General features: G+C 40.8%; 1 protein-coding gene and 1 pseudogene across 1 annotated transcript; both read left to right on the forward strand.

The window, feature by feature from the left end:
• The first annotated feature begins 646 nt into the window (after window positions 1-646).
• Window positions 647-2,906, forward strand: LOC108868727 (annotated as a pseudogene).
• An 8,032-nt stretch (window positions 2,907-10,938) lies between these two features.
• Window positions 10,939-13,466, forward strand: LOC103967479 (1-aminocyclopropane-1-carboxylate oxidase homolog 1). The gene is made up of 3 exons (XM_009380730.3): window positions 10,939-11,591; window positions 12,740-13,061; window positions 13,145-13,466. The coding sequence occupies exons 1-3, from the start codon at window positions 11,047-11,049 to the stop codon at window positions 13,400-13,402; spliced, it is 1,125 nt and encodes a 374-aa protein (XP_009379005.2). The 5' UTR covers window positions 10,939-11,046; the 3' UTR covers window positions 13,403-13,466.
• The last annotated feature ends 1,549 nt before the right edge of the window (window positions 13,467-15,015 follow it).

Below are 15,015 nucleotides of genomic sequence, written 5' to 3' on the forward strand. Positions count from 1 at the left end.
GCTGCAATGTTGCGTATCACGTAGTGTGGTACATTTTTTTGTGGAAGATTTAATCATTATAAAGAATCATTACATCTTTATATGCATGTTCTAACCGTTAATTTATTAGACTACTTAGTTGTAAATACCTATCATGAAATAAAATCAATTATTTTTTGCTTGAGCTATAAACAGTTAACCCAAAATTAATAGATTCAATAAAAACTAAGGGGTGTATTGGATAGAGTTTTAATGGATTTATACATTTTTTGAATTTTGATGGAAGGTAATTGACTTCTAGAGACTTCATGAATTTTTTTGAGTGAATACTCTTAAATTCTCAACAGAAAATGTGAGATTTATGAATTCGTAAAATACGCTATGAAATCTCTTCAGTATCAAAGAAAAATTGTTTACAATGGATCAAACGTATTAGTTATTGAATTATTGATGTGATGTGTCAAGATGATAATTACTGATGACATTATTCTAAACTACTATTTAGTCTAGGAAAAATTGTTGATGTTTATTGCCAATTGGCATTATCTTTTTGCCTCATTAAAAGTTATTTCCATTCTTTCAACTTCAACCATTTTAAAAATGATCTTCTCCAACCACTTACATACATCAATAGAGAACTCTGAATCAGATCTGGTCACAAAACAAGATGGTAGCTACCAATACAAATTACGACCGGAAAAGTGAAGTAAAAGCCTTTGATGACAGCAAAGGAGTTAAAGGCCTCGTTGATGCGGGCATAACGAGGTTCCTAGAATATTTCATCAACCGCCAGAGTCGGATGATCATTACTCCATCAACAATTCCAGCTCTGATTCAGAAGCCAGCCAGTTTAGCATTCTAGTCATAGACCTTTAAGGCCTTGAACTTGATAGTCCAACTAAACGCAACGAGAAGGTTGCGAAAGTATGAGAGGCGTCAGAGACGTGGGGCTTTTTTCAAATTGCCAATCATGGAATACCTGTTGATGTTCAGGAGGAGATTAAGGATGGGGTACGTGGGTTTTTTGAGCTAGACACTCAAGTGAAGAAGGAGCTTTATTCTCGTGATCACTCCAGACCTATAGTCTACAATAGCAACTTTGATCCTTACCGTTCACCGGCGACTAATTGGAGGGATACTTTTTTGTGTTATATGGCTCCTAATCCTACCAAGCCAGAAGACTTTCCACAAGTATGCAGGTCTGTGACAGGGGAATTTATATTTCTCTGCAATCAGTGGTAAGTTTTGTATGTATCTTTATCATCACTTTTGGTGGTTATGGAGTTACATACTTTGACTAGTATAACATAGATAACAATTGCATATAGAATTCATTTGCTGTTTGTTATATGGAATGGATTGCTGTTTATTCATTTTCTGTTCATTTTGATGTGAAAAAAAATTTAAATTCTGAAAAAAAAAAAAAAAAAATTATTGGGATATTTTTTTTGAGTTGGACATCATTGGATTCGATATCATAATTATTTCTGGCATACTTGAAACTCTCTCTCTTGGTATCCTAGGTACGTAAAATCTAATCTTTTATGATTTTTTTTCTCTTACTTTTCTGATTTTCTATTTTATTCTATTTTATCTTGTAGGATTTCCTAAATATTTTTCATCTTCAAACTCCTTCTCAGTAAGCAAAGGAGTTCTAGACAAGCTAAGCATAAGATGACATCTCCACTAGGAGGCCAATTGCCATTTCTAGCGTTATCTTTGTCTGCCACATATATGAGCTAAATTTGAAAGTATAATGAAATGATTGAAGAAATTTTCGTTGTGAAATATGACAAAATTATTATTATTGTTTTTTTATGGATTAGGAACAAATGGAAAGGGTATTTAGACTTGTGGAGGAGTTTTAATGTTGGATCTGATTTGAATTAATTGATAATATTATCTTGCGTGTTGAATTTAAATTTTTTTCATGGTTTTTTTATTATCATTAAAATTTATTAAATTGAATTTGAGTCATTAGGTTTAAAAAGGTTACCGTTGATTTTTTTTTTTTTTTTTTTTTTTTTTTTCGAAACTGACCATCGGCTTAGAAAGGTCACAAAATTTGGGCCGCCCAACACAGTTACCGTTGGAAAGACATATAGCTAAGGGCGCCTCACTGGATCATAACAACGGGGAATCCCCCAGTCCACTTGCATCTGACGCGCAGGCCCACCTTTTCATTGCCTTTCACGTGTTACAGCTTGCTTGGGGCTCTCGTTTCACTTGACAACCTTATCCATCCGGGGGCCATAGAGACCCAAATACCATCCCCACACCCAAATTCTCACTTTTCCCACACTAAAATACATCCGTTGGATATGTTTTGGACCCAAAATCTGAGCTTTCATTCCCATTCCCAGTTGGAGACAGCCCAAGGCGGGGTTGGAGTTCGTCTTATTGGATACAATACAGTTTGAAATTTGAAAAGTAAAAAGATACATATATAAGCCGCTCAACTCACCATATTGGTTTAATTTCTATGTTAGTTTCAACTCGCAGAGACATACTAGTTGAATATTCAAAGCAAGAAATGAAGTTGAGGAAGTTGTTGTTCGAGTTGTTATCGGAGGCTCTTGGCCTAAAGCCAAAGCCAAGTCACTTGAATGACATGGACTTCTGATTCTAAGCCATTACTATCCTTCTTGTCCACAACCAAAGTTGACACTGCCACACTGGGCACAAGCAAGCATGCTGACAATGACTTCCTCACAGTGCTTCTGCACGATCATATTGGAGGTTTTCAAATTCTTCACCGGAGCAAGTGGGTTGATGTTCCCCTTGTGCCTGGTGCTCTTATAGTTAGAGCAACTCCACTGTTGGAGTTTGCTCGGGGGACAGGCCAGGAAAGGGCCCAAGAGGCCGGCTTCAATGCTCCAGCGTGGGGAGCCCGATGGACAGGACAGGCCCGAGCTCCGGTCCCGTGAGGAATTGCCAGCACGAGAGCTCGAGTGGATGTGATGCAAGGGCTGATGTCATCCTGGCGTCAACCCAAATTTTTATTTTTTTCTGTCAGGCGCGTGCACCTCACCCACGCGTGGGGACGCGTCGCCTGACATGGTTTCAGCGCCTGGGGCCCATGGTGTAGTTTTAAAAAGTTACCGTTGGGAAGCCACGTGGCTTCCCATGGTCCGTTGGATCTCAACGGCTATATAATGTGGACCGTCCGATTTGCAACGGTAATAAATAAAAAATCTTATTTAATATCAACCGTTGGATCTGAGATCAACGGTTGATGTTATTCTGCTTTATAAATAAATAAATAAAAAAGAAAAAATAGTTTTAAAATTAAGAAAAGTTACCGTTGTCACACGTGGCACAATCTGGAGTGTTAGAATTCAATTTTTTTTTTAAATCCAACGGCAGAGATTAATTAGTTCAATAAAAATTTTAAAAAAATTGTAAAAAAATCCGAAAAAAAAATCTGAAATTTAATAAAAAAAATTGTTTTAACTTTTCTATAAATACCTACTCATTATCATCTACCTTACACCATAATTTCATATTTTCTCAACTACTTTGAATCAAATTCCTATCTTTCTCTCAAAGTTTCAATCCAATTTTTTTTTTAACAAAATGACTACTAATGCCCTAGTGTTTTGGTTTGGGGGTGGCTCTGTTTGGGTATGGGTGTTAAGTGGTATGAGTAATAGACACATGGGGGAGATGCTTACAGAATTGTGTAAAGCCCTAGTGAGAAAGTGGGGTTCACGGGTATCATCTGAAAATGTCATTGTTGGGCTCGAGGAAGGGTGACTGGAGATGGATGTGAGAAGAGATGCATGGTTGGGGTAACTAATTGACTGAAAATTTGAGATAAAGATGTTGATATACTCGGTCCTTGGCAACGTGTATGTCGAAGAACCAGGGGTAACTTGAGTGGGAACATGATTTGTGAAGACATTCGGGGTTAATGACTGGTTCTTCCTCTTTTGAGGTGGAGACCATCGTTTTCTCGTTCTGCTCGATACCTTCAATGATTAAAGTTTAAACCATCATGTTGATCACCTGACCTTTTGCCTATTTTGGTAGGAAATAATGGTGTCGGGCCCTTCACCGCCTCAACACAAATGTCTCTGCTATATGCCAAGCCTTCCTTTGTTACCAATGGACATAGTGGATATTCACATGGGTGCTTTTTCCGGTCGGTATAGCCTAGTCTTCCGCAGCGATAACAGAATTTTCTCAGACCTTCGTATCATAGGCGGATCATCGTCTTGCCTCCAGATTCTCTAAGCAACATGCAACCTATCGGAAGAGGTCTCGCTGTATCAACCTCCATAGAAATCTTTCGCCCAATTCGATGGGCAATAGTTGCAGCATTTGCACTTGTCATTAGACCATGGGGAACGCCATGAGCTTGTATCCAGAAAATCGCCTTACACGGTACAATATCATCTAGTGAGTGATTCAGTGGCCAGTGTTGAACGGAAAAGACATCGTCGTTTGTTAGAAATAGCTTCCTAGTTTGAGTCTAGATATGATTGTAATCCTAATTATAAGTGTATTCCTATCTTGTAGGGACTGTACCTTGTGGTGCAAGGCATGTAATTGTATATATTTCCTTTTCTTCACGTATCAATAATATACTTTCAGCCACACATTCTTTTTCTACATGGTATCAGAGCAGGTTACAAACCCTAGCTTTTTTTTTAACCACAATTTTTTTTCGGCAGTCATCCCTGCCGTTTCTCCTTTTATCATGGGAGACTCTTCTTCCGATGATCCCAACCCCTTTTATCTTCACCATTCCGACCATCCCAATCTTGTTCTTGTCTCCAAGAAATTAAACGGAGATAACTACACGACCTGGGCACGCGGGATGCACATCTCCTTAAGCGCCAAGAATAAACTTGGTTTTATCACCGGTGACATTGCAGAACCCGACCTTGCCGAAGACCCTGATGCTCACGCCTCTTGGAGGTGCTGCAATGATATGATCCTTTCATGGATCCTTCATTCTCTAGAGCCCGACCTTGCCGAATCCGTTCTTTTTTCCACCACCGCTAAGGCTGTTTGGGACGATCTTCATGAACGTTTTTCACAGTCTAATGCTCCCCGTATCTTCCACCTGAATCGTGAAATTGCCACCATCTCCCAAGGGTCCTCCTCGGTCTCCACATACTTCACTCGCCTCAAAGATCTTTGGGACGAGCTCGCCTCCAATAGTGATGCATGTTCTTGTTCTTGTAGCACCAAACATGATCGCCAACAACTTATGCAGTTTCTTATGGGTCTCAATGAATCGTTTGCTGCCGTTCGGGACCAAATTCTTCTAATGAATCCTTTACCCACAGTCTGCCAAGCTTGTTCCTCTGTTTCTCAAGCCGAAAAACAACGTGCCCTTGGTTTTTCACGCACTGTCGAGCCTCCTGCTGCCATGGTGGTGCGCAGCTCTTTTCGGTCTTCGTCCGATCAGCCTCCTCTACATTGCACCTATTGCAGTTATGATTTCCACACCCGTGATACTTGCCACAAGCTTCATGGGTATCCGGTTGGACATCCTCTCCATGGTCAGCCGTGGAGACCTCCCCGCCGCTCCTCCACGTCCGCAGGTTCTGCCCGCAGCGCTGCTGCCCCATCTGCTCGCAGCCATACTGCTGCGTCTCGGCCCATCTGCAGCTTCGCAAGCCTCTCACGCCCATCTGCTAATCATGCACACCAGCCCGCTTTGGATGATCTCCTTCCACACCCTGGCCCACCAGCCCCCCACACGCCGCAGCCTACTTTACATGACCTGTAGATTGCCATGCCACATCTTTCTGCCGAACAGCATCATCGTCTCCTTGTGCCCTCAATGACAACCCAGCACCCACGGCATCCACGACAACTACTCCTCAGGCTCATGTCGTTTCCCGTGATCACTTTACAGGTTTGTTACCCGTGTCTTCTCGTCATGGTCCATGGATCCTTGACAGTGGCGCCACGAATCATATCACTTCCTCCGCTTCATGTTTGGTTAATACTTCTGCTTCGCACCTGCCACCTGTTTCTTTGCCTAGCGGTGACACTGCTCCAATTACTTTAACTGGCACTCTTCGTTTAAATTCTTTGATTGACTTGGAAGATGTTTTATGTGTCCCTACTTTTAAAGTGGACCTTTTATTGGTTGGTAAGCTTACAGATGGATTATCGTGTTCCGTAACATTTTTTCCTTCTTGGTGTGTTTTGCAGAACTTGGTTTCGAAGGCGATGATTGGTGTGGGTAAGCGACGTGGTGACCTTTATTACCTCGTGGCCCTTACCTCCTCCCTTCCCACCCGTCAACCTCTGTGCCATCTCATCACCATCCCATCCTCATTATGGCATCGACGTCTTGGTCACCTTTCTCCTAGCCGTTTGCAAATTTTAGCCTCTAATTTCCTTAATTGTTCATTTGATTCTAGTCATGTTTGTACTGTTTGTCCTTTGGCCAAACAAACTCGTCAACCTTTTGGTTTAAGTTCAATTTCTACAACTTTTCCTTTTGATTTAATTCATTGTGATATTTGGGGTCCGAATCGTCAATCTTCCCTTACTAGTGCTCATTATTTTTTGACTATTGTGGATGATTTTTCCCGCTTTACGTGGGTCTTTCTCATGACACACAAATCTGATACTCAACAACTAATCAAATCATTTTTTGCCTATGTTAATACCCAATTTCACACTCAAGTTCGAAGCATTCGTACCGATAATGGGGGCGAATTTGTTTCTCTTCGCAATTTTTTTTTCTGATCATGGAGTTCTTTTTCAAACTTCTTGTGTCTACACTCCGCAACAAAATGGCGTTGTTGAACACAAATATAGACATCTTCTTGAAACTGCTCGCGCCCTTCGCTTTCAATCACACCTTCCCCTCAAATTTTGGGGTGAATGTGTTCTTACCGCTGCTTATACCATAAATCGTTTCCCTACTCGACTTTTACATAATAAATCTCCTTTTGAGGTCCTCCATACTACAACCCCATCCTATCACCATTTTCGCGCCTTCGGTTGCCTTGCTTATGCCACCTCTATCCATCCTACCACAAAATTTTCCCCTCGGGCCCAACGATGCGCTTTCATTGGTTACCCTCATGGCCAAAAAGCATACAAATTATATGACTTAGACACTCATCGCACCTTCACCAGTCGAGATGTTATTTTCCATGAAGATTCCTTCCCTTTTGCTGCCTCGTCTCCACCTTCCCAACCCCCCACACCTTCTCTTCCCATTCCCTCTTTCCCGGACTTTACCTATTCCCCTTCTCCTGGCCCCACGTCCCCTTCCCCTCCTCCGACCCTACCCATTCCCCTGCTTCCTGTCACCGACACCTCATCACCTCTTCCTCCCTCCAATTCTATGCCACCCGCTTCTCCCACTTTAGTCCCGGCCCCACCACCGGCCCCACCTGTCCCACCCTCCACCGACATTTCCACCTCTCCTCCTATCCTCCCCACGGCCCCTCTTACTCCCTCATCACCCTCGGCACCTCCACCTCCTTTACTAGCCACTCGCACCTCATCTCGCACTCACCATCCCCCGTCCTATTTAAAAGACTATGTTTGCTCGCAAGTGATTTTGCCTCCACACCCATCGTCTTCGCAGCCCAGTTCTGTTAAAGGTACGCGATATCCACTTTGTAATTTTATTTCTTACCACCGGTTCTCTCCCAATCATCTTTCATATATTTATGCTGTCAGTCGGAGTTTGGAGCCCTCTTCTTTTGCAGAGGCTGCTCGTGATCCTAATTGGCATCGTGCCATGAATGAGGAGCTTGAGGCTTTACATGCCAACGGTACTTGGACATTGACTCCCTTACCTCCTGGCAAAGTTCCTATTGATTGTAAGTGGGTGTACAAACTAAAGCACAAGTCTGATGGTTCTATTGAGCGTTACAAAGCTCGCTTGGTGGCTAAAGGCTTCACTCAAGCCGCAGGTATTGATTATCATGACACTTTTTCTCCTACTGCCAAGATGATTACCGTGCGTTGCCTTCTTGCCCTTGCTGCTAGCCAGTCTTGGTCTCTCCATCAGCTTGATGTTAATAATGCTTTCTTGCATGGTGATTTGGATGAGGAAATTTACATGTCTCCTCCTCCTGGTCTTCGGCGACAGGGGGAGAATCTTGTGTGTCGCCTTCACAAGTCTCTTTATGGTCTCAAGCAGGCTTCTCGTCAATGGTTTTCCAAGTTCACTAGTGCCATTCTTTCTGCCGGCTTTCAACAATCCAAAGCTGACTACTCACTGTTCACCAGAAAATCCGGTACTTTTTTCACAGCCTTGCTCATTTATGTAGATGATATTGTAATTACAGGCAATGATGTTAGTGCCATCGATTCTCTGAAGTCTTTTCTTCGAGATCACTTTCGAATAAAAGATCTTGGTGATTTAAAATATTTTTTGGGTATTGAGGTTTCTCGATCTCAACGTGGGATTTATATTTCACAACGGAAGTATGCACTAGAGATCCTCAAGGATTATGGTTTTCTGGGAGCACGGCCGATTGCTTTCCCTATGGATGATACAAAATTATCTGATCAAGGAGAACTTCTCAAGGATCCTGAAAAGTATCGGCAGTTAATAGGCCGGTTAATCTACCTCACCATCACTCGGCCGGATATCACATATTCAGTGCATGTTTTGAGTCGTTTTATGCATGAGCCACGTGTACCTCATATGGATGCTGCCCTTCGTGTTGTTCGTTATTTAAAGTCTACTCCAGGACAAGGTTTGTTATTCCGTTCAGACAACCACACCAAGTTGGTTGCATTTTGCGACTCTGACTGGGCAGGTTGTCCTATCACTCGTCGTTCAACTTCTGGGTATTGTGTTTTCTTAGGCAATTCTTTGATTTCGTGGCGGACGAAGCGACAGAAAACTGTTTCACTTTCTTCAGCTGAGGCTGAATATAGGGCTATGGCCGGTGCTTGTTGTGAGTTAGTTTGGCTTCGGTATTTATTAAAGGACTTGAACATTCCTTTGGATGGTCCTTCTGCATTATTTTGCGATAATCAAGCAGCGTTACATATAGCTGCTAATCCTGTTTTTCATGAGCGGACTCGTCACATTGAGATGGATTGTCACTTTATACGAGATAAGATTGCGGATGGCACAGTCACAACCAAGTATGTTGGTACGGCACACCAGTTGGCAGATTTATTCACCAAGCCTCTCGGGAAGGATAAGCTTTCGACTATGTTACGCAAGTTGGGAGTTCTTGACATCCACTCTCCAACTTGAGGGGGAGTGTTAGAAATAGCTTCCTAGTTGGAGTCTAGATATGATTGTAATCCTAATTATAAGTGTATTCCTATCTTGTAGGGACTGTACCTTGTGGTGCAAGGCATGTAATTGTATATATTTCCTTTTCTTCACGTATCAATAATATACTTTCAGCCACACATTATTTTTCTACATCGTTCACATACCACAGGCCCTTATTGACTAATCGATGTGCCGCCTCCTTCGACTCAACCGTAATCCTGTAGACATTGGGGTTTGCCCAAGCTATTTTCACATCGTCACAATGAACGACGTTTCTCCACTCCCTTCGGAGGGCTTTCTTGACACTACCAGCAAGTGGTTCTTTTTCGGCTATTAAGAAACCAGCCATACTTATACCCTGTCGAACATCGGAGTTGTCCTAGAGGTGAATATTGAGATTGTCTGCAGCTTCGCCTTGAGTGTTTAACGCAAAAGACATCTTCAGCTATCTAGGCAAAACCCCCAAAGATATCTTAAGGTGCTCTCACCTTTAAGCGACTACACGTTTAATAGCTACATGAATGCATATACACCGGCCATTCTTACGCCAACCACCATTGAATTGAATCCTTGAAATGCATATATATGTACTTTATGTATTCTTTTACTTCTATTTTTGCATTTTATCATTCTTTTAATCCATACAAGTATACTTTTTTTTTTTGAAGTGTAAATAGGCACTTATATACAAGATATATAATAAATTTATATAAATTCTGTTTAGGCTCTGCCTAACCACCTAGGCGCGAGATCTCTACCCGCCATCCGACTAGTGCTTAGCATCTTTTAGAACGGGCTTACAATGGAACTATCCATAATGTTTGAAAAAGATATTATTTCAATCTAAACTTGCAATCACCTTGTGGTGTTCCGTGTCTAATTTACTGAGTAATCCATGTTCTTATCTATCTATAAAGTATTTCTTGCTCCTATCTATAAAGTAATAGGAGCATAGATCTTCAAATCTTTATATATAATATCTCATGCCAATTTGAAAAGCACACGTTAGCAACAGCATATTTATTTTCTTTAACCATAATATAATCATCTGATTGTGAGCAGTTTTGCCGTCCAAGTATGATATTGTTGCTTACCTAATTATAATAAGACTGATTTTCTACTACGGACCAGGTCGAAGTCTTGATCAAGGTATTAGGATCAAACTAAAATCTATTACTAAAATATTATAATCAACCATCACATGGCCGTATCTAATATTATTTGTCTGAACTCTGAATGGTTAACTCGAGATCATATTGGTTGGTGGTCTCCAAGTTCTTCATCGCAACAAGTGTATTGATGTTCCCCGGCCTGTCCCTGGGGCTCTAGTGATCGACATTGGTGATCTTCTAGAGGCGAGAAAAATATTTATTTTTATCTTCTTTACTGCTTTATTTTCTTGGGAAATTTCAATTTTATTGAAAAAAGAAGGTTACAACTAGTCAGGAAAAAAAAATAAACCCTTGCTAAAGAAGAAAAAAGAAAAACATATGTAAAATTTTCAAACAATAATGCAGCTGATTTTTAGGATATACAGTGGTATTAAGCTATTGGGTTGATTTTTAGTTTTCCTTTATTTTTTATAGTTTCGTCTGAAGGCGGGGATGAGTTGAAGGAGCCCGCCTTGCAAAACTGGGCCATGATGAGCTAAGCCTTGTGATACGAGTTCCGGCTCGCTAAATTCAACTTTCCAACACAGCCATCATATGATGTGATCGGCCCAGGCAAATTAAGTTAAGGGGTAGGTGGAAAACCTCAGATATCGCCCTTACAAATTCTGAAAGCCATTCCGTCTACAAAGGATATACTCCTGGAAACAAAACAAAACAAATCAAACAATGGAGGTCACGAGCTCCAAGTATGACCGGAAAACTGAATTAAAGGCTTTCGATGATTCAAAAGCTGGTGTCAAGGGACTTGTAGATGCTGGTTTGGCTAAGATCCCAAGAATTTTCATTCATGAGCAGAACAAGATCATCAACAACCACCACCCCATTGGCAATAGTCCCAGCTGTGATGGCTCCAGTTTCAGCACCCCAGTCATAAGCTTAAAAGGCATCGTCGGCGGAGAAGAAGATGCAACTCAACGCAGGCAGGTGATTGATCAAGTTCGGCATGCTTGCGAAAAGTGGGGGTTTTTCCAGGTGGTCGACCATGGGGTTCCAGTCCATGTTCTGGGGGAGATGATTGATGGGATAAGAAGATTTCATGAGCAAGATCAAGTAGTGAAGGAGGAAATTTACTCACGCGATTATGCAAAGAAGGTTTATTATAATACAAACTTTGATCTTTACCAAGCTCCAGCTGCGAATTGGAGGGATACTTTGTCTTGTGTTATGGCTCCTCGAGCTCCCGATCTTGGTGAGTTGCCTTCAGTTTGCAGGTATGTATCTGTGAAAATTATTCGACGGTGATAAATTCCTGTGTTATTAATCTGAGATCCAAATTTACGCTATAGGACAAAACATGCTAGATATTAATTAAAAATTAACCCTTATCAACCCCTGAAAAAAATTTTAGTTACCATTTTAATTTCTGCTTTTGCTACTGTATTACTTTCTTTTTAGATTTACTGTTTCTCACATTACCTCGGTTCGTCTGACAATTTGTTCAGCCAATCGTTAATATTTGTCCATGGATGCTTGATCTGTTGTTGGTATGTCATTTATATCACGTTGACCTATATGGTAGAGCAACAACTAACAATTCATGGACATAGTTGTCAAAACGAGGTAATGTGAAATTGTTGACTCCAAAAATTATAAAGCTTACGTGGAGTGCAGACCAAGTAACTGTTGAGCTAATTATGTCTTGCTAGTGAATGTGGGTGTGCTAACTAGTGAAAGAGCTCAGTCAAACAAGTAGAATAGAAGTGGTGATGGTGTCAAATGCCTTGCTAACTTCTGCACTTGAGCGACGATTATCGAGGAAGGAGTACGTCTCGGCCTTGGATTCTAGAACGTGAAGACAAGGTTGCCTAAATCACAACGAAGTTCTGACCTATTAGAATAATTCGCAACTTATTAGAACTGATCCTGATTATTCACAATTTTAATTCATAGGATTCGACCGAGTCTCGCTTGGGCTTGATCCTTTAACAGTCATACTCCTATGGGGGCTCGGTTGAATTAGGACTCTCTTAGGCTGAAAGCCCACTAGCCCGTAATCATCCCCTTTTTAAGTCAGATTACTCATTCTCGACCCAAGCTGTTTTTCAAACCCAAACAGATATGCATAATGAAAGTTGAGGGAAAAAATGATAACCGTTGCAAAAACATAAAGTCATACTTTGGTGGTAGTTCAAGAAACATTTGATTTTGATAATTTAGCAGTTGATTGAAGTCTTCGCCCATGAAAGCTATGGTGTGCGGTCGATGGGCGTGGGTCTCATTGTGTCACGCCCATTGTCGAATGATAATCAACTTTCCTCTACTCACACTTGAGAGAAAAATTTGCGTAGAATTGCCATTAACAATTTATGGGAAAGAAATATAAATTTTTTATAATGATTATCAAATGACCAAATTGCAGGGATGTAGTGATTGATTATTCTGAGAAAGTAAAGGCTTTAGGAGTCGCTTTATTTGAATTGCTGTCTCAAGCCCTTGGCCTCAACCCCAACCACTTGAAGGAATTAGGCTGCGCAGAGGGACAAGTTTTATTTGGCCATTACTACCCAACATGCCCAGAACCAGAATTGACAATGGGGACAAGTCAACATACTGATAGTAGCTTCCTCACTGTGCTCCTACAAGACCAAATCGGCGGCCTCCAAGTCCTTCATGAAAACCAGTGGGTTGATGTTACCCCAATTCATGGAGCTCTAGTTATAAATCTCGGAGACATGTTACAGGCAAGTTAACTAAATGGATTGCAGGGTATTGTTATGTACTGTTTAACTTTATAATCAATACTTATGTGCTTTAATTGGTGCAGCTAATCTCAAATGACAGGTTTATGAGTGCCAACCATAGGGTGTTGGCCAAAAAAGTAGGCCCGAGAATTTCGGTGGCATGTTTTTTCAGACAACATCTTCCGCCGGAAAATTCCTCAAGACTATATGCGCCAATCAAGGAGTTGTTATCGGAAGAAAATCCCCTACTTTACCGGGAAACCACAGTGAAAGATTTTGTTGCACACTACTACAGGAAAGGGCTCAACCAGATCCCTTCATTGGAATATCTTAAGATATGAAGTTTGGCTATGAGTACATACATGGTCTAGTTTATTTACCAATGAAACGATATCTTGTGTTTATGTAGCGAGTGTATATGTGCTTGAGATATCTTGTGTTTATGTAGCGCGTGTATATGTGCTTGAGATGAAAACATGTATGGTCTAGGTTTTGTGGATTTCGGTTTCTTTCCAGCAATGGCCTTACTTATATTTTAGATTATTATTTAGATTTAGATCCTTGTTCTACTCTTTTGTTATTGTATATCTTTCTCTAATATGGAGAAAAAAAGGTATACGAGACCGAAATTTATTCTGAATCTACCTACATTATACATTTTCAGTGTCTCCATTCTCTACCTCATGTAATTTGTTTTCTTCTTTTTTGGGAAGAACATCTATTTTCCTTGACAATCACAGGTGCCACCAAGCACTTGATTTGGAACCGACGAACCCCCAACATATCCTCTGGAAATCTAGATTCTTCTCTTGGAATTTTCTTTCTCATACTTTTTTGGGTACATATATAGGTCGAAGTTCAACAATAGCTATATTGTGCGAGACCTGCGATGAAAGAAGTTGAGGTTTTACCATAAATAAAATGAGAAATGGCTGAACTCCTTATAAATACATGTAAAAGTTCTATAAACTTTTGATGTGGGACCTCTCTTCGCATCCTTGCATGAGAACCCTACAAACATGTACATAAATCAAACCTACAAACCCTCCATGTTAAAGGTAGTTGCAGCAAGCTTATCAGCAACAATAATTCTAAATCATGCTGCTTAAGTTGTTCTTAACTCCTACATTAACTCCAACGTTACTTTAGTCTAAAGTAGGGGGAGGTGTCACTGTGCAATTTTGGAGTACATTTCACTTTATTTACGAAAGTGCCACTGACTCTATCTGCCCCTTGCTTTTGTTGAATTTAACTTTATTTACAAAATTGCCACTAGGCTTCAGAAAGGGTTTTGGGTCTTTGGGCTGGATGTGGCATTTCACTTGGGGAGAGAGATGGAAGGGGGACAGAAGGGTTGACGTGTTGAAGGGAGAGGATCGTCGGGATTTTCAGCTCGGGGGTGGGTGGGTGTGGCTGTAGGTGATGTATCGGTCAGAAGGTTGTTGGGGGAGGAGAGGAAGGGGACAGAGGGACTGACAGATTGGAGAGAGAGTGTGTTGAAGGGATGCGCAAATAGATAGGAAGAAGTAGAATTCATTTTGATGAAAGAAAGTGAGAATTAACCTTGTTGTTTTATACTTCTTGGTTGTTTTGATGAAGTTGGGAATAAGTTAAACAGATTGACTGTAACTACCAATATATGGAGGAAGGAGGAGAGAGGAGGAGAGAGGGCCAAATAATTCAATTTGGTTTCCATTTGTACATTCTGCGTTTCCAATGGCAATTTCGAACCTTTTCTTTTCTGTGTTCTAAATTTTTATGCTTTTTGGTTTTTTTTTATTGCAGTTTTGAGGAAAAGCATAACAAAGAAGAGTACTACTACAACAATGTGAGTGCCCTCTATCCTTAATATGGTCAAATGGGGGTGCAAATTACATATTTTTCTTAATATGGTCAAATGGTATGCAAATGAGATTGGGTTAAGCTTTTGGGTTTAACTCTCCCACTCTCTTTG

The sequence above is a fragment of a genome, unplaced genomic scaffold (genome assembly GCF_019419815.1).
Source record: "Pyrus x bretschneideri cultivar Hongxiangsu unplaced genomic scaffold, Pyrus_bretschneideri_v1 Contig73, whole genome shotgun sequence".
Taxonomy (NCBI): Eukaryota; Viridiplantae; Streptophyta; class Magnoliopsida; order Rosales; family Rosaceae; genus Pyrus; species Pyrus x bretschneideri.